Source organism: Vigna unguiculata, chromosome 7 (assembly GCF_004118075.2).
Source record: "Vigna unguiculata cultivar IT97K-499-35 chromosome 7, ASM411807v1, whole genome shotgun sequence".
Taxonomy (NCBI): domain Eukaryota; kingdom Viridiplantae; phylum Streptophyta; class Magnoliopsida; order Fabales; family Fabaceae; genus Vigna; species Vigna unguiculata.
This window is the reverse complement of record NC_040285.1, coordinates 6,603,361-6,626,270: the sequence shown is the minus strand read 5'-3', so window position 1 is coordinate 6,626,270 and position 22,910 is coordinate 6,603,361. Positions and strand designations below refer to the sequence as shown.

Here is a 22,910-nt window from a genome sequence, read left to right as displayed (position 1 = left end):
ATTACATAGAATATTAGGATGATCTAAGAAATCTTGAGAAAAGTAAATCAATTTCTACCCATATTTTCATATGTGAAATTCGTATATAAAAGAAAATATATATTTCATACCAATTTCACATACAGAATTTAAAATATAAAAAAATTTACATACAGATTTTTAAATAAATGAATTATTGAAAAATTAAATATTTTAAAACATATTTCCATCGTCGTGTTCCAACGTTCCTCTTCTCATTACTCACTGATCCACCTCTGCAACTCCCTCCCTTACTCTCCACCGTTTGTCCATTTTCCTTTTTGTTCTTTCTCATTGTCACTGCACACGGTTGTCTCTCAGAATGCCCTAACCTGCGATCGGTGTTGAATCGGATCTCCGTTGACATTGGGGAGTAAATTCCGGTGAGAAATTTGTGGCTTTTGTTTTGAACTCAGAGTTTGGATTGATGTTGACGTTGTTTTTTGTTGTTTTCAGTTGAGCTTGTTGTTCTCCGTGATCCACCTTTCTTGCTCCTGCACCCATCGCCCCTGCAACTCCCCCTCCCCCCAATGTCGCTGTTCTAACGAATCTATGGTTAGTCCCTTTTCCTTTTCCTTCACATGATGCAAGCGTTATACTGAAAGATACCCACCAATTGTTTGTTGATTTGTTCGTACCAATTGTGCGTAATGTTATAATTTTAGAGATTCAATCTAATACTTTGAATGAAACTGTGACTTTGTTTCTAGTGCTATTACTGAAATTTTCTTCCAATTTCACATTAAACGTTTAAATAGGAGCACTTAAGAAAGTTTTAGAGAAACTTGCAGTCGAGGTTATAACTTTTCTAATTGGTGAGTTGAGGATTTAGTGGGTAAAAAATTCACCAATAAGCTTGTCCCTATTAGGTAGGTCTCCTCTATTGGGTAAAGCATGGCATTAAAGGTTAACGAGCACACCAAAATGATAACAATGCTCTTGTAATCGTAAAATATCCTCGAGCTTAGTTTATGATCAAGAATACCGTTTGTGTTCAAAAACAATATAGAAAAGTTATTTTCATTTTTATTCGTCTTTGGATGTAATCTCTCTTTTGATGGTGAAATCATATGATCGTTTATATTGTGTAATCAAAGTTGTTTTACTAAAAGTGACTTTATATATAAAAAAAAAAACCCAATCTTTAGCCAAAATGAATTTAGTCAAGAGTAAATTCAACCTAAATAATTTAGCTATAAGTGATTGAAATTTATAGAATAATCACCTCCTATTTTACAACATTAGTCTATTAATGATATTTTTGTGGACTATAATTATCAAAATTTTTTCCAAATAATATTAGAAGGTTTTGATATCATTGTGAAGATCTTATTTTCTCTACAATTATTTAGCTCTTCTTTAAGGGGAAGAAATCATAAAATCTTATAAAAATTTGCAATTAATTCATTCGATATTTCTCTTTTTCAAAGACCAAATGATATATTTAAACCATAAGTCAGATATACAAATACCGTATCCTATCCATATGAAAATCTGGGTTAAAATCTTTGATATTCAATATTCGATATTTTGTACCGAGATAACAATAAATTTCCTCACAGCGAGATGAGCCGTTTTTAATTAATGATCGTTAGACTTGAACTTTGTTCCTACATGATCCCATCAGACACTAGTAATTCATTTTTATTGTTCAACTCTTTGACAACATGAAAAAATCTAAAATTCTGTCCATTCTCTCCATCTATCCAATGGATGAAAGGGTAGAGATTTTAAGTGTCCTTCTTATCGAGAATAATTCTTACAATAAAACTTGATCATATTGATAATAGCTTAACATAATATGATTTTTCTCAAGAATGAGTATAAAAAATCTGGCTACCTTTATTTATTTGAATTGCATATTATTAATCTACAAGTAAAAAAAGTAAAGAAAATCTTACTTAAACAAATTTTGAAAAATAATTTTAATAATACATTTATTAAGTTACACCTAATGACAATTGTTTAGCTAAATTTTTTAAAAGTTTTAAATATACAATTAAATCCTCTATTATTGTATAATCGAGTAAATTGAATGAGTTTGAGTAGTTAAGAATGCATTCATATTCTATATATATATTTTTTATCTGTTTATGGCTGTTCAACATTTTTTATGTGTTATGTGATATGTCTGTACTATAACACGTGTTGATTGATTTCCTCACTCTTTTGTTTTTTTTTTTTTTTTAATTTGACTTCAAAGTCCTTATAAAATAAACAAGGCTGACAAAAGGAAGTGGTCATGAAGCCTATTGGAGACAATAATATTATTTACTTATTTATTTTAATTTATTTAAACAATCTTATTTTTAAGTTTTGATTCCAATCTGTTTTACAAAGCAAAACTTGTAATAATTATTTTAATATTTAAAAGTATTTTATTTTGATTTTTTCTTTCTTTCTTTATATAGATTTTATAAAGTATAGTGTGATACACATGTATCTTTCTATCTTTTATTTTTCATGTTTAGTTATTTATTAAAGATAATAGTTTGGGTATATAAAATTATATATATATATATATATATATATATAAGGATTATCTTTTTGTTCATATTTATTTTTTAGTTTATCTTTTATTTTTTTTAAACTAAAATAATTATTTTATTAATTTATCCTTTAAATGATTTTTTTTTAAATTTAACTATTTTTTTCTATTTGATCATTTTTTAAATTACGTAAAAAATAAATAAGAAATATTTACAATAAAATTATACAAATTTTTATATTTAATTTTCTATATAAAGATGATACAATAGAGTACACATTTTTATTTTCAAATTTATTCTTAACAGTTACCTCTTTAGTTTTACTTTTATATTTAAATTTTAAAAATATGTACGGAACCTATTTTAAAGTTTTAAACTTTTTTCATTTAAGTTTCGCAAACTCATTTCTACTCCTTTCACAAAATAGAATTCTATAATCTGTTCTTGGGTATGCAAAATCTAAAATTAAAATTCTTATATAAATATTTATACCTATGTATAAAAAAATTTATAATGGAAGTTTAATCATATTTTGAACATAAAAATCTCTTGATGAAACATTAATTAATGCACAATCATGAATTTGTAATATATGATTTTTTTTTTAAAAAAGTATATTCACTTCATATATAAACAAATATCATATTTAATCCATATTCACTTCATATAATTATGTTAAGAAAAAAAAACTATTTAATTCATATTTTATTAGAATAAAATAATAGTATATTTTCATTATATTACTCAAGGCAGTTTCAATTGTTAGTGAAAAGTTAAATGTTCGCGTGATATATATATATATATATATATATATATATATATATATATATATATATATATATATATATATATATATATATATATATATATATATATATATATATATATATATATATATATATATATATATATATATAAAAGATTTGATGATTGGCAGACATATTAATGTAGCCTTGGTTAATGGCAGAAATCCCACACCTCTCCTTCTACAACTTCTCTTTGCGCGCTAGACAGTGGGGCGCCACTTTGCCAGGGTGATCGGCGTCGTTTCACCGGGTCTCTCCTCCGGTTATCTTCTCCCTATTCAACCTGCGACTGAAGCCACAGCTTGATACTTATAGTAATTTTGTAAAATTTATATAAATATATAAGATTAAGATATAAATTATAAAATAAATTTAAATTGTACTAAATAATATAAATTTTGTATATTTTTTAAAAACTTTAATTTTGTAAAAATAGTTTTGAAAAATGATGTGGAGATAATAATGGTTATCTGTTGTTAAAATATTTAGCATTTATTAATTTATGTTTTTATTTGAGATGAAATCTTTTTTATTTAGTAAAAGATAAATCAATTTAATTGAAAAGTAACACTAAAAAAATTGTAAAAAGAGTGGATATCTTTTATACTGCAGATATTATAGAAGATAAAAGTGTAAATAAATTATCATCAAATAACTTTATATAGGAAATACATTTTATATATAACAACTTGGGTCCTTATTGTGGTTTAGGGTTCGAACCCAGGTTTCTTAAAAAAAAATTACACAATTATTCTTCACAGAGGAATGGAAGACAGAGAGAAGAATGCTTGCATTGCCCAGCTAATGGATTGCAACAAGAAGGAAAAGAACAAGAAGAAGAAGAAGGCGAAGCGAGCCACAGAGGGAGTCGCCGTGAAAACATCAGCAGCAAATTCTGCAACTGCAAACAATGGTGCTGATGTTACTGCTGTCAGTGGTGTTAGGATTGCTCTGTTCGATTTTTCGGTTGAAAATTTCTTCCGAGACATGGACACCATTGTCAGACTCTGTGGGCAAGAAGACGACGTTGCTGGTACTGACCAGATGGAGATTCAAAGAATGTCTTCCTCGGTCATTTTCTTAAGGTACAAACAAAACAAATTTGTTGGGAGAACTTTTGTTGCATTCAATCTTATGTTTATAAATTAGGTACAATATAAAGTCATCCTCCTAGTGATTGTGTATGTATAAGAGGAGTCACAGTGTTATTCTATTTCTTGCTATGTGAATTAATATTGTAATTTTTCCCTCTTGTGAAGAAAAGTGGAACAGATACAAGAACAGATACTTTTTCATCTTCTGACATGGAATGACAACATGAGCTGTAAATCCTTCAAAGGAGTATCCAATTATTGAAATAATCTTATTTTGCATTTGCAATAGTACAAATTGTATATGATTTATCTGTTAGCTGAGTCACAATGTGGTTGAGGTTATGATTCATAGCATATTGCTACAACACTTCCAAAATGATTTTATGTTTTCACGTGTAAAAGTCAGCTTTGAAGAACTTTTCATGTTTTCTTTCTGCCTGAATGACTTGGCTGACTTCAAATCCTCTTCTATTTCATTTCCAACGGTGTAATTTTGCATTAGAAGTCCTCTGAATATTTGGAGGATACTGACAAGTGAATACTGCTCATTTACAGCCTTTAAGGATCCTTGTTACATAGGCATTCTTCCTATAGGGTCTAATAGCGGGAATCAGATTGCAAGATCAATTAATTTGACTAGTACAGGAAATTTTCTAATTCTTGTCAAATTGCTTTCAAATTATTAGCATAAGTGGTTATGGAAGTATCTCCTGATTTTGCAATTCTCCCGCAACTCAGAAATACAACATGTCACCTTGGTGATATCTATTTTTAATATCTTTCTATACTTCACTGGAAGTTTCAGTGGAAGGTTCGAAGGAATGTAAAATCCATGACAACAAAAGTTTATTGCATGTGTTCCAAATCTGGTGGTTAGTTTCTCCAGAGGAAGCTTAGGCAAATGGCCATCAATGAGTTTTTCTTTTGTTTTTTCAACTTAAAGTCATCCTCATGCCTCTTGACCACTGGTGATAATTTTCACCATTCATTTTTTTAATTCTCCTCTGCCTCAGTTATGTTCCATTTGATTATTTACTTGTTAATTATGCATTAAAATTATTTTTACATTATTTGAATGTGTAGTTGCAATTTATTTATCTTGTATCCACTATCTTCTGCATAATAAAACCATCTTTGAAATGTTTGTTCTGAGAACTGTATCAGAAGAGTTTAATGGGTAAAAGTTTATGCATGGTCATCCAATCTCAAACCAGTGTTAGTATGACCTTTAAGATAGTTATTATGAAGTTTAACAAATTTATCATATATGACAGTTTGTGGTTGGATAGTAACGCAAAGAAAAAACCTTTTGCACTGCTAGTTTGAGAACCATTGTAAAGAATAATATTAGTAGTTACAAAACGCCTTGTATTTGAAAACTGCCCGATGTCCTAGCTTTTAGAAGTTTCCAAAATAATCGCTCAATTTTTTTTTTTTTTTTTTGCTGATGTTAAATGTGCAGAGAATGGAGAGATTTTAAATATCCATCAAAAAGCATTAAATTTGCATATGGACTCGAGAGTTCTGATTGTTTTGAGGGAAAAGATGTCAGTGCTATAAATTTGCCCCCGTTTTCTTCTGCCTCTGTTCCTGAGGTACATTTACTTTATATTGTATACCTTGTTTGTTTCCTGGCCAATTTTGGCCACACATATCTTCTTATGGAATTTACCTTTTATTCATCACTACTCACTAGACTTCCAACTCATTCTCATTGTATATCTTTTTTTGTAGCAAGATATGCAAACGGAGCAACCTGAGGAGGTCATATCTGAAGAATGCAGGTATGAATAAGACATAGCTATTTTTGTTGTCTTATTCATTGTCTTGACTATGTCGTTATAGTGCATGTTTCTATTAATCAATAACAATTATGTTTGAACTTGCTGATAAATTAAAGCGTTTTAGCCCTATATTATTTAATTTGGCTAACACCTCAAGTTTCGCTGGAGCAGAGATTTTGTGATGAATGTTGGAGGCTCTGTATGGGCATTAGATTGGTGTCCTCAAATGCATGAAAAACCTGATGCTTCAATAAAATGTGAGGTACTTGGTTAGCTGTCTTCCTTTAACACATATCAAGCCTGATTGTAGTTTTTTGGCTGCCATAGTGAGAAGTCTTTAACACTTGAATGCAATCCAATTGATTAATTTGTTGGAGTGACTCTGATGACTCGGATGATAAGTATAACTTTGCCAATTTAATGTAGTGTTGTTACCAATGTTATAGGGCTATTTATTGGTAGTGGATAATGATGGTTGAATATTTTTATTTGGTTCAATTTTTATCACATTCATAAGATGGTTGATGTCTTAAGTTTGTTTTATATGGCTTTATGACTCTTTTAATTAGATAACTATGTTTTGGGTGCAGCATGATATGGTTGTTGTCTGTGGAGGTTGGAGAGAAATTACCAAATCTTTAAAGGAAAAATTCTCTTGTATATTCCCAAATCTTCTTCGTGACACCCCTAGTTGTTCATAACTAATTTTCAGTTCAATCTAATTGAACTATTCTTCTAAACATGAGCTCTTTTGGTTTTTCTTTTGTAAATTCATTTACCTGCAATAAAGTGAGAGGCATTAAATGAAAGGGAAAATGCACATTGTAATATTTTTAGTAATGTTGTGTCTGTTTGGTCATTTGTTTATCTGCACTTGGACCTTTTGTATGTAGTGAACTGATAAACTAAGCTTTGATATTTACTATAGACATGAAAATATAAACTATAATAAACATTTTCTTCAGCGAACCTTGCTCATGAAATGAACTTCTACATGATAATTTTTTTAGTTTATTGCTGTTGCTGCTCATCCACCGGGCTCTTCTTATCACAAAATGGGTGCCCCACTTACTGGCAGAGGTGTCGTACAAATATGGTGTCTTCTAAATATCTCGGAACACAATGACAAGTCAACAAATAAAAAGACGCCTAAAGGAAAACCTAGAAAAAATCCAACAGTGGTGGATGATATGAGTTGTGATAAAACAGATGGAGACACAACTGACAAATCAACCCAAGTAAAGAAGCCTAAAGGAAGACCTAGAAAAAATCCAATGGTGGTAGCAGTGGATGATATGAATTGTGATAAAGAAGATGGAGGTGCAAATGATAAATCAACCCAAATAAAGAAGCCTAAAGGAAGACCTAGAAAAAATCCAATGGTGGTAGCAGTGGATGATATGAATTGTGATGAAGAAGATGGAGGTGCAAATGATAAATCAATGCTAATGAAGAGGCCTAGAGGAAGACCTAGAAAAAATCCAATGGTGGTAGCAGTGGATGATATGAATTGTGATGAAGAAGATGGAGGTGCAAATGATAAATCAATGCTAATGAAGAGGCCTAGAGGAAGACCTAGAAAGAATTCAACAGTGACAGCAGTGGGTGATGCAAATTGTGAGATCCAGGATATACCAGCTCTTGCTGTTCAATCTCCAGAAAACTCTACCGAGTTTCTTACTCTAGATTGGAATCATGAAAAAAATGAAGAAATACTTCCTAAAAATGATGGAGGCACAAATGACAAATTGACAAAAATAAAGAGGCCTAGAGGAAGACCTAGAAAAAATTCCATAGTAATTGCAGTGGAGGATATGAACTGTGAGATCCAGAACAAGGCAGCTTGTGATGTTCAAGTTGCACAAAATTCTACACAGTTTCGTGCTTCAGATGGGAATCTTGAAAACAATGAAAAACTTATTACATACAAAAGAAAAAACGGAGCTAAAGAAAATGAAGAGTCTGGTGAAAAGTCAGTACTAACAAAGAGGCTTAGAAGAAGACCAAATTCAAATTCAAAAGGAGCAACAGTAGATGATCCAAATTGTGGCAATAAATCTATGCCTCTTCATATTCAAAACGCAGAAGATTCGGCTGAATATCTTTCTCCAGATATGACTCTTGACAATTGCAATGAAAAATTAGCACAGAGGCCAAAAGGACATGAATCAAATTCAATAGGAGCAATGCCAAATGGTCCAAATTGTGAGAATGAACCTACGTCTCATGATGTTCAAGTCCCAGAAGATTCAGCTGAGTTTCTTTCTCTAATAGGAGAAATGACAAATGATCCAAATTGTGAGAATGAACGTACTCTTGATGTTAAAGTCCCAGAAGATTCAGCTGAGTTTCTTTCTCGAGATGTGGCTCATGACAATTGCAACAAACATGCTTTGCAACAATGTTCTGTTACAAAGCAAAGACATACAAAGGAGGCTGTTTCTGCAAGCAATACTTTTTCAACAACTGTTGTTAAAAACAGTGGATTGAAAATTAATCATAGAGAAGGGAGATGTGACCAAGATATAAGTCAGCCACTGCAGTATGATAATGAGGCAAATTATCAATTATGTTCCACCTCTGAGTTGGAAGCTGCACCAACTACTTCTTCTATTCAAGAAGATGTAACATTGCCTAGAGTAGTTTCATGCCTAGCCCATAATGGAAAAGTGGCGTGGGATGTGAAATGGCGGCCTACTAACATTTCTGATTCTTGCAAACATCGAATGGGCTATCTTGCTGTCGTGTTGGGCAATGGATCTTTGGAAGTGTAAGATATCTTGAGCCTTATTCTCCATTTGCAAGTGTTGTTCTTGAAGGTTTATGATTTCTTGTTTTTGTCCATTGTGTCTAAATGTTGTCAGTGCTACTCCTTCATTAGATGTGAAGTATTTGAAATTTGTATATTTTAAACAAATACAATTATGTCTGTTAGTGTAATACTTTGTGAGATAATACCATTTATCCGTTAGTCCAGTTGTTTAATTTATTTTTTTCTTTTGTGTATTGTGCTGGCTGTTTGCTTACTGTATCTCAGTTACTTTATCTGTAGTAAGATGCTTCACAATTAGCATCAGTCATTGTTTCAAGTTTCTGTTTTATTTATAAATACATGAATGCAAACAGAAGCTAGTTGACTGTTTATTCTCAATCTATAAAAAATGGAAAATATTTTCTCAAATTCTGCAAAATTGGTATACTGAAAAATAATGACTTTATGAAAACTTGAAGGAGACATAATTGGACAACACAAATGGTGATTACAGAAACAGAGAATAAGGATTGAAAGTAGCTATAGTTTGAATGAAGTGTATTGAAAACTATTGTGCACAAGAACAAAGTGTTTATCAAGCAGAAATTTATCATACAGTCTGCCTAAAAGTTTGTATTGCTGTTAATGTATGATGTAGAATTTAGGTGGGGAAGAGAAAAGGAAACAAAATAGTGAGGATATAGGGAAAGGGGAGAGCAACAGAGACATTGAAAGAAAGTGTGTACTGCACACCTGCTATTATCATTTAGTTGAAAATACAACAGTCTTACCTTATTTATTAGCAGGTAGCATACAACTATGATTCACAGCTGATGGACTAACCAACTATATTTGATTTCTTATTTGTATTTACATATTAGTGGAGCTGGTTATTTGCATGGTGTAAAAGCTAAATTAAAATAGTGTCAATAAAAAGTCAAAATGCTCATTCTTTGTGTCATTCAGTTATTCTTTATTTTTATATTTATGCATATGCAAGCATTTAACAATAAATCTCCAGAGGAAAACATTTCTGGTTGTCAGTCATGATGGCTGTAGTGCTAAATTCTGTTTGAAAGAAGGATGTCATAATCTTTTTTTTTTTATGTGTTGGGAGGAAAATGAGGAGAGATCTATGTTGCTTCATAATTTATTCAATAGAACTTGAATAAATGTAATGAAGAAAAACAGTGTATATTCTTACACTGTTACAGCTTTACTGCTGTATTTATAGAATACAAAGAGCAGAATACAGAAGGTCAAGGGACAAACTTAAACCCTAACCCTAAAGTTAGGTTCCCATACATGAATAATAAAGCAACTTAAACATTACATTTCAACATAATTTTTGTTTCTCACTACCTAACTTCATAATTTCTGGTGTTTGTGACCACACTGTTTTTTCTAATTTTATTGTAAATTTCAGCAGTGGCTTTACAAGGTTTGAATGCAATACATGAAATTGTCCTTCAATGTTTCTTTGAAATTATATTTAGTAGAGATGCTGCTAATAAATTAATAAATCCTGTTCCTTCATAATGACTACATTGTTTGTTCACAGAAAAATCAAGTTTCTTTTATCAAGTGTAAATTGTTTTGAGGAACACTGACTTGGGTGACTTATGTTTTTGTTTTCACTTGTCATTGCAGGTGGGAGGTTCCTCTTCCTCATGTATTGAGAGCAATCTATATGCACAGAGAGGGGACTGATCCACGATTTATAAAATTGGAGCCTGTATTTAAATGCTCAATGTTAAGGCGCCGAGGTTTACAAAGGTATCTTTTTGGACTCTATTCAATAAAAACTCAAAATCCTATCCAAGAACCAAGTTACACTCACAGCAATGATATCTATCTGAATTTCCTCTTTACTGATTTAAGAATCAAAGTCACACAAAACCAAAGATTTACAAGTGTACCCCCAAAAGGAGCACTCTCTTCACAATGGAAAAATCCAATTAAAATAATTATCAAGAATACTGCCTCCCAAAACAAAAGAAGAGTTATTTATAGCCTCCTATATAACAACTAAAAACAAACTAATTTAGTTAACTAAGTTTTCTGCACCAAAATTACAGTTGGACCCTTTTTCCTTTTCCTCCTGTAATAAATCTGTTGATACAGGTTTATTATACTCCCTGAAATTATTCCTAAAAGTACTCCCTCCCTCTGAAATGACTATGTCCTCAAAGTTGAAATCAGGAACTGATTGCTAATGGAGGATCTGTCCTCCCAAGTAGCCTCTTATGGAAGTTTGGCTTGCCACAGCACCAACACCTGAGGAGCCTCAGAACCAATTTGATTTACTGTTTTGGTACTAATTGCGTGAAGGTTGATGATTCTTTAGTGTTGCTTGAAACTCGGCTGGAATATCCATTTCAATTGCATAATCCCATGCTGCGTTTTAGATTGAGAGAACACTGGATGTAATCGTGCTCGTTCTAAAACTTGTAATTGGAAAGCCATTGCTCCAAACTGCTCCAAAACCAAATAAGGTCCATAATACCTGGCTGATAGTTTAGGATGAAATTTAGTAGGCATGGAGTTGGCTAAGAGGTCCGATCTTTAAGTAAACCTATCTCCTGGCTGAATCAGAGAAGTTTCCCTATACTCATTTGCATAGTGAACCATCTGATTTTGCGGGTTAAATTTCTTTTGCTTCAATACTTCATCTTTATCAATTAAATCCTGAGACATGGCTTCCACCAAAGTTTCCCCAAGTGGAGGTCTCTCATGCACTACCTCAAGGGGGTTGCATTGTGCAGCGCTGTGAAATATGGTATTATACCAATTTTTTCCCCCATGGAATAAAATCTACCCAATACTTCGGCTGTTTTGAACTGAAGCACCTAAGGTAGATATCCAAGATTCTATTTAAAACCTCTACTTGTCCATGAGATTCACTCTAACAGGCCATACTCATAATTAAAGTAGCACCTTGCCCTCTTGAAAGTTCCTTCCGAAAATGACTCATGAAAGTGGGGTCTCTATCACTAACAATGGAAACCGCAGCCCATGTAGTTGTATGATTTCATCAGCAATAGACCAAGGGGAATATGGTTGTTTAATCGAAGATAAATGCCATATTTGCTTATCCTATCCACTACAACTAGAACTTCATCAAATTCTTTTGATCTTGGAAGTCCCACAAAAAGTTCCATGCTTATATCCCTCCCAAATGGCATTAGGAATGGGCAATGGCTCTAATAGCCCAACTGGAGAAGAAGCCTAATATTTGCTCCTTTGACTCATGACAGGATGCCACAAATTGGGTTTTGTTTCCTTTCATACCTAACCATAAAAATGACTGAGCCATTTTCTTATAAGTTCATTAAATGTCTAAGTGTCCCTCTTAGGTGAAAGTGAAAGTCGTATAATAATTTTGGAATCCAAACTGATTTGGCTAATAGGACTAGCCTCCCTTTATGGTAGAAGCAGCCTTGTTCCAAGGTATATTGGGAACGTGAATCTGGATCAGCTTGTAGGTCCTTTAAAAAGTTTAGCAAGAATGCATTCGTCCTTCTTCATCAATTTCTGTGATATCTGGCCAAAAGGTCTTGAAACTCCTTGTAACTCTTTTGTCTTAATCCCTTTTTGACAGAAATGCCACTCTATTTGAGGCCCCCACTTTGTGAACTATATCAAACACAACCCAATAACTTTGCTAGCCAATATTTTGTTGACTTTACATTGTAATTCTTTGCTCCGAAAGGTATCCTAGACTTGTTTTATCAGTAAACCCAGTGAACCTCCATACCAGCAGTTAAGGTCTGCCATGTTGAATGGCTAACACACGGGCCATCAATATTTTTTCATAAATAGATTTAAATAGTGTTCAATCTGCCGAAGCCTTGCTGAAAAAAGCAACTGGCCTTTTTTCTTTAGTGAGAATAGCCACTACTCCTTTTCCTGAAACATCATATTTTACGGAAAACGGGTTTGAAAAATTAGACATTCCAAATCAGGGGCAGTGGTTATAGCTTACCGTCGCTGTTTGAAAGCCTATGTACTGATTTTTGTCCACTTAAAATTCCTTTTTTTTCAACAAATCAGTTAAGGACGAGCCGTATGACTATAACTAAAAATAAATTTCCTATAATGCCCATGAGTCCCAAGAACCCTCTCAAAGCTTTGAAAATTTCATGTTTAGATATAATATGTCCTAGATGTTATACTGCATTTCGTTTTGATTGGAAAAAAAAGGAATGTTCTAACCTAGATAAAACTTGTCACAAATGCCCCAATTGTTCTTCCCATGATTTTGCTATAGAATAAAATGCCATTTGAAGAAGACTAACACATACCTACAAAGAAAAGGTTTAAGCGCGGCATTTGTAGCACAATATTTGCTGGGGAATTCTATAGCCCTGAAAACATTCCTGCTATCTCCCCCTTTTCAGTAATCTGTTCACCCTCAGCTAAGATCATCACCCTCATACTTTTTTCAGGACAGCAGTGTCCTAGCCTAAAGGCCAATCCACAACAAAAGCCCCTTCCTACTCTTCTTCTGACAAACTCATCATAGGGAATAGTGTGTTCCCCTACTTTGTGACCCTTCTTCTGATAATTTCGCCCCCTGAAATTTTGACACCCATCATTCTACACCCTGAAACTGTTTGCACCCTTACTCTCACTGCCTGAGGTGTATGATTATCCACTTCCCTTATATTTAAAACCTAAACTTGCACTTCTGCACATTCCCAAAATTATGGACTTGTATCATGGCTTCTTCAATATCACTGGCTATATCTCGGGTTGTGTGGGCATACCAAACTTTGGATATCATGGTGCAATCTTAACAAGAAATACCCCAACAATTGTCTTCACCATTCGGTTTGGCTTGCACAACCAAGGGCTTGGATTCTTGAACATATTCCTCGAATCCTCTGGTGTGACTACAAGATCCCACATAGGTTAGAGATAGAGCACGAAAAAAATCATAAAATTTGGGGCAGCGCTTGCCTTGTCAATGTTTTGTGGAGTTGAGTTAGGTTTTACACAAATTCTAAGATGATTTTAGAGCTCATTCTAGATTCATTTAAAAGCGTACCTAACATATTATCCATGCATCAAGCGTAAGAGTGTTGGATACAAGGGGATGTATTGGAGAAAACTCAAGTCCCATGTTGGCAAGAGATAGTGCTTAAAATGAGTATATAAGTGGGGAGTTAGATCCAAACTCAAAATCATTGTAAGGATAAGTTGAGTCTAAAGTCATTTTCTAAGAAATGAAGTCCTATATATATATATTTGTCAGCGGGAGAGTTGAACCCACAACCTCTCCCACCCTCCCTTCTAAACTCACCAAACCTACCTTATTTCTCCAAATTGTTACGACATTTTCCTATCTTCTCTTCCATCTAACCACTAAGTCACCTTATCATTCCTAAATTAATAAACTTTTTGAGATGCAGGGTATCGATACCCATACCTCTCGCATGCTAAGCGAGCGCTTTACCATATGAGCTACGTCCCCATGTTTGCACCTGTTCTTAATGTTTTCATTGTTGTCAGTTTACTATTAAAGCAAATTTGAGTATCATTATTTTATCTAACTTGACAAAAATTCTAACATGAGCTCGTGACAATCATAAATTTATTTTAGGGAGAAAACTCCTGTTTTCATAACATAATTATGTATGTAATATCAAATTTATAGATAATGTAAATAATGGGACCTTATTTCTGTTTTTGATTGGGTATGCATGACTTTTTCTTTTTGTGATAGCTTTTGGAGGTTTGCATCGATAATGTTATTCATGTAATGATTGGTGTGATGTTATTTTGTAATGGTTTGGTAAACACTACTGTAATTGACCCATTTACATGATACATCCCTATTTAGAGCTTGTTTGTAACTAGAGTGATAATTTCATGAATAATGAAATGCTACTGGACATTATCCTTTTTGAAAAGTGAACCACACTAGTAAGGATTTACTGTGTTTGTTTTGGCTGTACTGAATCCCTATTCAGATTCTGTTTCAGCATAGTGAAACCAGAATAAGTTTCATACAAAGGGCCACTGATTAAATCGTTGGGAGCGAGTTTGCATTAAATTAACATCTTTATTTGTTATGTTAATTTAGGGTTAAAAGCATTAGTTTTCCAATGGACACTTTGTTCATTGCAAAAGTTATGAGGTGCTATTGAAGAAAGGAAATGTTAACTTTTATTGGGATTTATTTTAAATAGAAACTTAAAAATATTCATTTTAAATTTACTGAATTAGAACCTTCTGTTTATAGTTTGCTCATTATCCATTGTGGAGAATGCTAAAAGCTGGAACTCAGCTGCAGAATATTATTGAATGTACATAATCATGTTTAATTTATGTTTTTTGGTATCCTGAATATGTTGTTTAATTTAGTCCATCATTTGATCTCTCACAGCATTCCACTGACAGTGGAGTGGTCAGTTACATCCCCGCATGACTATTTACTTGCTGGCTGCCATGATGGAACGGTATAAATCCTTAAATACTCAATTTATGTACTTTTCATTCTCTAAATTGAGGTTTGCGTTGCTCTAATAATTTGGAAATAGGTTTTTCTATGAAGTTTCATTATGGAAAAGGGAAGCATTCAATTTTTTTCCGTAATGTTTTTCCACCAATAATCCTGTACTTACAATTTATGATGTTCTAAGTAGCACTGTTTTGTTTAAATATCAGCTTATTGTCATCAGAAAACCTGTTTATTCACAATGTATATCACTTCTAATGTAATTTGCTTTATATTTGTTTAGGTTGCTTTGTGGAAATTTTGTATAAATTCTTCATCCAAATGTGACGGTAATATTTTTGTTACTTGGTGTTTGTCTCATTGTTGCCTATTTGATTGTTAGGGAAAGTAGCTGTATTGAAAAATAAATTGATACTTTATTTGTTTATTGACAAAATTTGCAATATGCAGATACAATGCCTGTTCTTTGTTTTGGTGGGGATACAGTTCCTATTAGAACAGTTGCCTGGGCTCCGTTTGAAGGGTTAGTAACATTGAACCTTCTCAACAATAGCATGTTGCATTGGATATGGTTCTGTTACTATTTATCTTTACGAAACAGCACATTATTAAGAAATACTCTGTAAATGTTTAGGATTTTCGCTTCTCTGCATTTGCTCATTGTTAAAAAATGACACTCCAGCTACAATCATATTTAATTAAGTCAGACACTTCAGAACGAGAATGATGCAAATCATCAGCCACTACCTATAAGAAGCGAAAAATTCAAAGCTGATTATAAAGAAATATTTGTAAATGTTGAGTATTCTCTATAATCCCTTTGTTAGGTAACAATACTCCATAAACAACCATATCTAATTAACTAACTCATGAACTAATTTCATCATTATATCTATTTTGTATGTTTTTTATGTGAATTTCTCTTATGAAGGCATTGAGTTTTCATAAGAAAACACCATTAAGAAAAAAGAAAAGGAAAAGAAATAAAAACACAAACCATGGGAGCACCACACAACCCATGAAATCAAGCAAACCTAAATTCTGGTACCTGTACGAAATAAAAAAATAAAAAAACCCTTCCCTAATGCAATGGGAAATAGTTGATACTAAACAATAAAAACTATACCTTTATAAGCATTCCACACTGGCTATTCCGCTAAAATTCCAGTGGAGACATTACTGCATGATAATTTGTTTTTGTATCTTCTAGCATAGTGTAAAACGACACCTTTCTTATTTTTCTTTGGGGACCTTCCTACTTTTTTTTACCATAGTTTGAGATGAAATTCCTTTTCCAGCTAAATGAAGTTCCTTCCCCTTCTCAACTGTCACCCCAAAATTTTGACATAATTCTGATATCCCTTGCTATCTCCGTGGACTGAATATTTAGTTGTTCCTCCTTAGATTCTAAAGTCTTAGTTTGCTGTCCTCTCTCAGACTCAAAATCAGATAGACTTTCTTCAGTGTCATATTCCTTTCTCTGATGTTCCTCACTAGTCCCAAAATCCTGCACAGGATTGATAGTATTGTGATCATGCATGCAATCAGTTGCGTTATCTATTTCTTGAGCATCAGAAAGCTGTGCATCCTGCACTTCCTTCTCTGGTTGAATACTATGAAGCATCCAGTCATCTCCCATTTCCATTTATTGAGAAGCAGTAATGTCTTCCGAACAAAAACCTGTTTTTTCTTTTGACTATATACCTTACTCTTACTCCTACAATATTTTGAAGAATGTCCAATCAACTCAACAGTGACGAAAGTCTGGAACTCTTTCATATTCCAGGTCAACCACCAAGACAAAGCCTTTTCTCTCCATCATAAATTGTAACGGTAGGTTATACTGAAGATCCACATCAACTAGAATTCTTGCAAGAAAACCTTTTGATCTGGCCAGCATACAATCATCCAAAGAAAGAGGTGTTCCAATTCCTCGAGCAATTGTGAATACTTAAATTATGTAAGAAAATAAAGAATTGTTTTATTGATAACAGTCATACCCACTACATTCTCATCATCTCTATTTGTAATAATCAAAACTGTTGATGAGTGGTTTCATGCCTACTTAATATTACAAAATCAGCTTGTAAGATAAGGTTTGCACCCGACTTATATATTATGATTTTGCATATCACTAGTCGATGTTGGATCTCCAACATCCTCTCAAGCCAAAGAATGAGGGGTCTAATAAGAGTTTGATAGCAGTGGCACAATAGCCCCAATGAATCTCAATAAGATAGACTTTTAATATGGCTTTGGTACCTTTTTAAAAAAGTAAAATTTAAGTCTAACTCAACCTTAGAAAATGACATGTAAGGTCCAATAGCGGGTAACATGAGACCCAACAAACTTCCCTAGGATAAGTTTTGATGCCATGTAAACTGCAAGATCTTGCTGCCTAGACACATCTCATATATTCCAAAGAGTGAAACCCAAATTCATAGTACCCTTTCTCCGGAGGGACGACCTTCCACCTACCTAAAGAAGACCAGGGTTTGCTGATTTTGGAGCAAAATTCAAGATGTGTCATGGGTTTTTCCCCTTTTTGCAGAGTTATGCGACCATGTAAGTGGTTCTTACAATCTCAAGCTTAGCCTAGTAGTCCTCCTCATTAATTTGCACCATATCACGATCTCCCTTGACACAAGGAGTAGGAAGTTGGCTAGTGTTATTGAAGCCCTATGCAAAAGTTTTCTTTTGACCCCCCTTATACATTCTTCTTTACCCTCTTTCTTGACTAGCTCCACCTTCATGACTGGTGCATACCCATCACTGATTTATTCCTGTTTTCTTATTTAATTTTTCCCAGAGGATACTAATTCTGATTTAGCTGGTTTCTTTCTTTAATCAAACTCTTTCCTATTGAAAAGTAAAATTATACCACCAATTTTGTCTAGATATGGTTTGTAAGTCAATTGTTTTTTGTTTGAGGTGTACACACGCACCCTTGTTTTTCCCAAGAAGCTTGCTTCAGTAAAAAAGGCATTAGTTTATTACACATGCAAACATCATACACCAGAATTCATCTATGTATAAATTAGTTGCGCATCTTTCTACCCTCATGTTGAATGCAATGTGAGATTTTGTTATAATATTCCAGGGATCCCGAGAGTTCTAATATAGTAGTAACTGCTGGACATGAAGGTCTTAAGTTTTGGGACCTACGGTGAGTCTGCTATGTCGCCCTCAATATTTTTGTTTACTTTGTTATCTTATTTCTTTCTTTTTTTATGTTCGTTTTAAACGTCAATATGTAATGGTTATATTTCATTTTCCCTTAAACTAAAATGCTAGTTTCTATCTTAATTACAATAAAGCTTTGTTAATTTCAAGAGGAGAGCCCAACCTAAAAGCCTAGACCATTAGCTAAAAGAGCCTCTTGACTTAAGTACAGCATAAAGTAACTTTAATCAATGTGAGACTCCTAACATTGTCATTCCCTTTAAGTGCCTTCATGCATGACAGCAGTTTCACTTCTTGATACTGACCTGATCCCATTTCTCCTTAAGATGACTTCACTCATCTATCAGTTCTTGGTTTGCACCTTAATCTAGCCTACAGGTAGTACCTTTGGTAGCCAAACTCCCAATGACCACACCAATTGTTAGGACTTGAGTAAAAGAGGAGAGAGCCTAACCCAAAAGACTAGTCCATTAGGCGGTAGAACTTCTAGGTTTAAGAGCCACATCAAATAGCTTATCCTACTTAATGTGGGACTCCTAGTAAATTTTTATGATAGAACTTAATGAATTTTGTTTGAATTATGTTGCAATTTTTTAATGCAAATAAAACTTGGCTCAGACCTGTAAAATGGTGAACTGATCTCTTGACTGATTTTAGTGGCATGTAGATTGGTTCTGTTACCAAACCAGTATGAATTGTAAGTTGGCTAGTTTTGAGTTAACTTATGTTGGTTTATCAGAACTAGCCCAGTTACTGAAATCTAATAGTGTCTCAATCTGAACTAAAAACTCCTGATCGTTACTGCTTCTCACTGACAATGTTTTGGTAAACTACAGCCAACATTGAAATCCCCTTATGCTCAAGCTCATAATCAATTTATTGTGTGGTTATGTAATATTGATGTTCTCTATGCTTAATCTCACATGGTTCTGGCTTCAATCTTATGGAGACAATCATAATGAGTTTATTTTTATGAAGGAGTCATTTTACATAGTGTCTAAGTTTATACAATTTATACGAGATGCGAGGATGAATTGGATCTTTAAATGTAAAATTGTATAAACTTAGATATTTCATTCAAATGATCATTCTTCAATTGATGTTTTCAAATGATGTGATAGAATGCTCTTACATATGGCTTTTTAATCCTTACCTATAATAGAATGCTCTTATACACGGCTCAAATATAGAACTTATATAAAACACAAATGTTTAAAGAATATTCAGAATTTCAAGAAATACTAATATTTAAAATATATAAGAAGCGATAAAGATTGAAAAAGATTCATACAACAATTTTTATACTGGTTCACCTACAAATTGTGATCTTATTTAGCTGTTAGAACAACCTTAGTTTAGATATTCACTTATCAATACCTATATTAGGTACAAATGCTTATGCTCTTCAAAGAGGATAAGGGCATAAATGTGCCCAAAAGACGCTGGCTAGACAAATGATGGCTATCCTTAGATTAGGTACATACACCCAAAAGCAATATAATAACAATCATAATTTAACAATTTTTGCTGTTTTCAATACTATAAATGTCATATTTTTGTATCTTTCCAAGTCAAAGTGTATGATTTCTTGTTTACTGAGGAATTACATTTGGCCTTTGTGTCTGGTAAACTTGTTTACAATGTTTTGCTTTATGATGGAAATTTGTTTGTAGTAATCCATTTCGTCCTTTGAGGAGCCTCCATCCTGCGCCAAGAATCATATATAGTTTGGATTGGCTGTCAAAGCCAAGGTAATACATCGTTTTAACCGAATCAAATGCTGTCTAAATTGTCAATGTAATGAACGCAGAATGATTCTGTTGGTACCTTTTTCTAGTTGCATCATTATGTCCTTTGAAGATGGAACAATGAGAACCATTAGCTTGGCGAAGGCTGCAAATGACCTTCCTGTCACTGGAGAAATATACAGTGGAAAAAAACAACCTGGGTTGCACGGTTCTTCGTATGCATCTTTTGCCATTTGGAGTGTTCAAGTGTCACGCATAACAGGTGTGTTTTTCCGTATGCATTGACAATTTGATTATATAATCTTATTGCTAGAAACATTTTACTTCTGCCATTAAAATATTTTTGTACTATTGATCTTACTATATGAAGTAGCTGTTTGTATTTCTGGGCGAACAGACTTTCTTGTAATGACAAATTTGTCATTGTTTACTCATTATTATAATGGGGCACTAAGTTAATTCATTATCATTACTACAATTTTGTAAATTGATGGATTTGCTTTTATTATGTTAGGCATGCTTGCTTATTGTGGTGCAGACGGTACTGCCTTTCGTTTTCAGGTAATTCTTATAATTTGCTGGAGATTGAAATCACCTGCAGTGCCTTTTTTTTTTACTTGATAGATTCTTATAATTTGTTGGAGATTGCAATCACCTGCATTGCCTTTTTTTAATCAATAGCTTTGATAACCAATAGTCAAGAGTTTTCAGACCCCACTCTTTATGCTGAAGTTGAACTTCAACTTTCAACACGAGGAAGTTTTGGCTTATGCATTGTTAATTTTTTAGTACAAGCAAAAAGGGCTTTAGTGTATGTACCTCCACATAACTGCAGGATATAATAGAGTTGATTTTTCAGACACAGCCCATAATTCATGTAAAATTTATTAGCGAATAATATTTCCTATATGACTAATCACTCCAAAGGTTTGCATCCTGAGCCCTTATTTATGTAACTAATGACTCAATTTCATTGTCGTATATATTGGGCTAGAGGCTTTCGTATTGTTGTATAAGATTAGGAGTACAAGACCTATTGTACAGTTTGGATGACATGAAACCATGGTGATTTTTTTCTAAAATGTATGATATTGGTGAGAAGTGCTACTGCTGAATAGCCTAAATAAACTCTAGGGTAGAGGTCTACTAAATTATGTGTTAAACTGTTACTTAGTAGAAAGGGCTGTGGGTATGGCTCGAGAGGGTTTAGTGATACAAAAATAAAGGGGTTGGCATTTGGCATATTGAACAGTATGGGGAAGTGTGAAATTGCAACGGATAGTGTTTAAAATGACTTGAATACAAAACACGTGGACCCGTGAGGCAATGTCAGAGCACTAGGAGCTTTCTAATGGAATGGCCTGCTTGTCTTGTGACTATTATTGATGACTAATCTTAAATTAAGACCTTGATGTTCTCCTTAAGGAACAAGGACTTTAGGGAGGACTTCGTTTGTGGAAAAAGTATAATGTTGACAGTACATCTCAAATTTATTAATGAACTTTTCAAAACTATGACTTCAATCCTTGATTAATGCTTTGTACAAATGAATTTTCTCGAACCTGCTCCCCAAATTAAAGTAATCCTGAGTTTGTTTTGATATAATACTCAGCTTACTGCCAAATCAGTGGAGACCGATCATGCACGCACTCGATCCCGACGCTTCCTTTGTGGGTCAGTAACCGAGGAGAATTCAAATCTAGTTATCAACACTCCTATATCAAATGCTCCTTTCCTGTGGAAGAAGCTACCTGAGAAGGGTCGGTGTGCTGAATCTTTCCGAGACCTGTTATCAAAGACAAATCAATACAAAAATTCACTTAATCAAGTGGCAGAAACTTCAAATTTTGATTCTCAGACTTTAGGTCAGTCTTGCTATGCTAACCATAATATGATACGAATATGATTAACTGCCGTAGTTTAGCTGAGAATTCTTATTAACAATTAATTTTTGCAGGTGCTGACGCTGACGAGAATGTGGATTTGTTGGAATCCGGGTCGGAGGAAGCTTTATATTCTATGAAGAAGCCCAAAAGGCCAAAAGTGAACAGTGGCAGCAAGAAAAAACCAGAAGAAAGCATATCTGTGGATTGCAGAGATGATGATGTGCCACCAATCACTATCATTCCCGAGGCTGATAATGAAAAGTCGGATTTTGGGAATATACCTGAAATCTTCCCTCCCAAAATGGCAGCATTGCACAAAGTGAGATGGAACATGAACAAAGGTAGTGAAAGATGGTTGTGCTTTGGAGGAGCTTGTGGAGTCGTACGTTGTCAGGAGATTGTTTACTCTGATATTGATAAGAAATGGGCCTTGAAGAAATGAAACCATCTAATCTACCTAAATTTTGTGTCGTAAATTACCTCAATGTGAATATAATCTTAAGATTTAGATTAACCCAGAAAAATTCTTAGTAAAAGTGACGAGTCAACGTGTAACATCTATTCGTTATAACAAGGCAGGGAAAAAGGTCTCAGCTTTTGTAGCAGCTCCACCCGTTTGTGTAAAGCACTAGATATAATTTGAACTATATAATATTTACTATTTAATTTAAGATTTTGATTTTGTTA

At 33.4% G+C, this 22,910-nt stretch overlaps 1 protein-coding gene across 2 annotated transcripts; it reads left to right on the top strand.

The window, feature by feature from the left end:
* Positions 1-221: 221 nt before the first annotated feature.
* On the top strand, positions 222-22,910 carry LOC114191681. 2 transcript variants are annotated; one of them, XM_028081024.1, is made up of 18 exons: positions 222-401; positions 475-573; positions 3,475-3,575; positions 4,075-4,398; positions 5,870-6,002; positions 6,142-6,191; positions 6,363-6,453; positions 7,202-8,961; positions 10,594-10,719; positions 15,335-15,407; positions 15,690-15,735; positions 15,857-15,929; positions 18,507-18,572; positions 20,263-20,340; positions 20,427-20,599; positions 20,852-20,898; positions 21,950-22,202; positions 22,295-22,910. In XM_028081024.1, exons 2-18 carry the CDS (start codon positions 571-573, stop codon positions 22,663-22,665), a joined length of 3,768 nt encoding a protein of 1,255 aa, XP_027936825.1. In that variant the 5' UTR covers positions 222-401; positions 475-570; the 3' UTR covers positions 22,666-22,910. The 2 variants fall into 2 exon arrangements, with proteins under 2 accessions (XP_027936825.1, XP_027936826.1); XM_028081025.1 differs by lacking the exons at positions 222-401; positions 475-573; positions 3,475-3,575; ... (1 more) ...; positions 5,870-6,002; positions 6,142-6,191 and having other exon boundaries at positions 6,366-6,448.

Bases quoted from the DNA above. Each gene is read 5' to 3' on its own strand.
- LOC114191681 (XM_028081024.1), top strand. The intron at 15,408-15,689 runs GTATAAATCCTT...ATATTTGTTTAG, and splicing joins CTGGCTGCCATGATGGAACG to GTTGCTTTGTGGAAATTTTG. The intron at 20,899-21,949 runs GTAATTCTTATA...TATAATACTCAG, and splicing joins GTACTGCCTTTCGTTTTCAG to CTTACTGCCAAATCAGTGGA.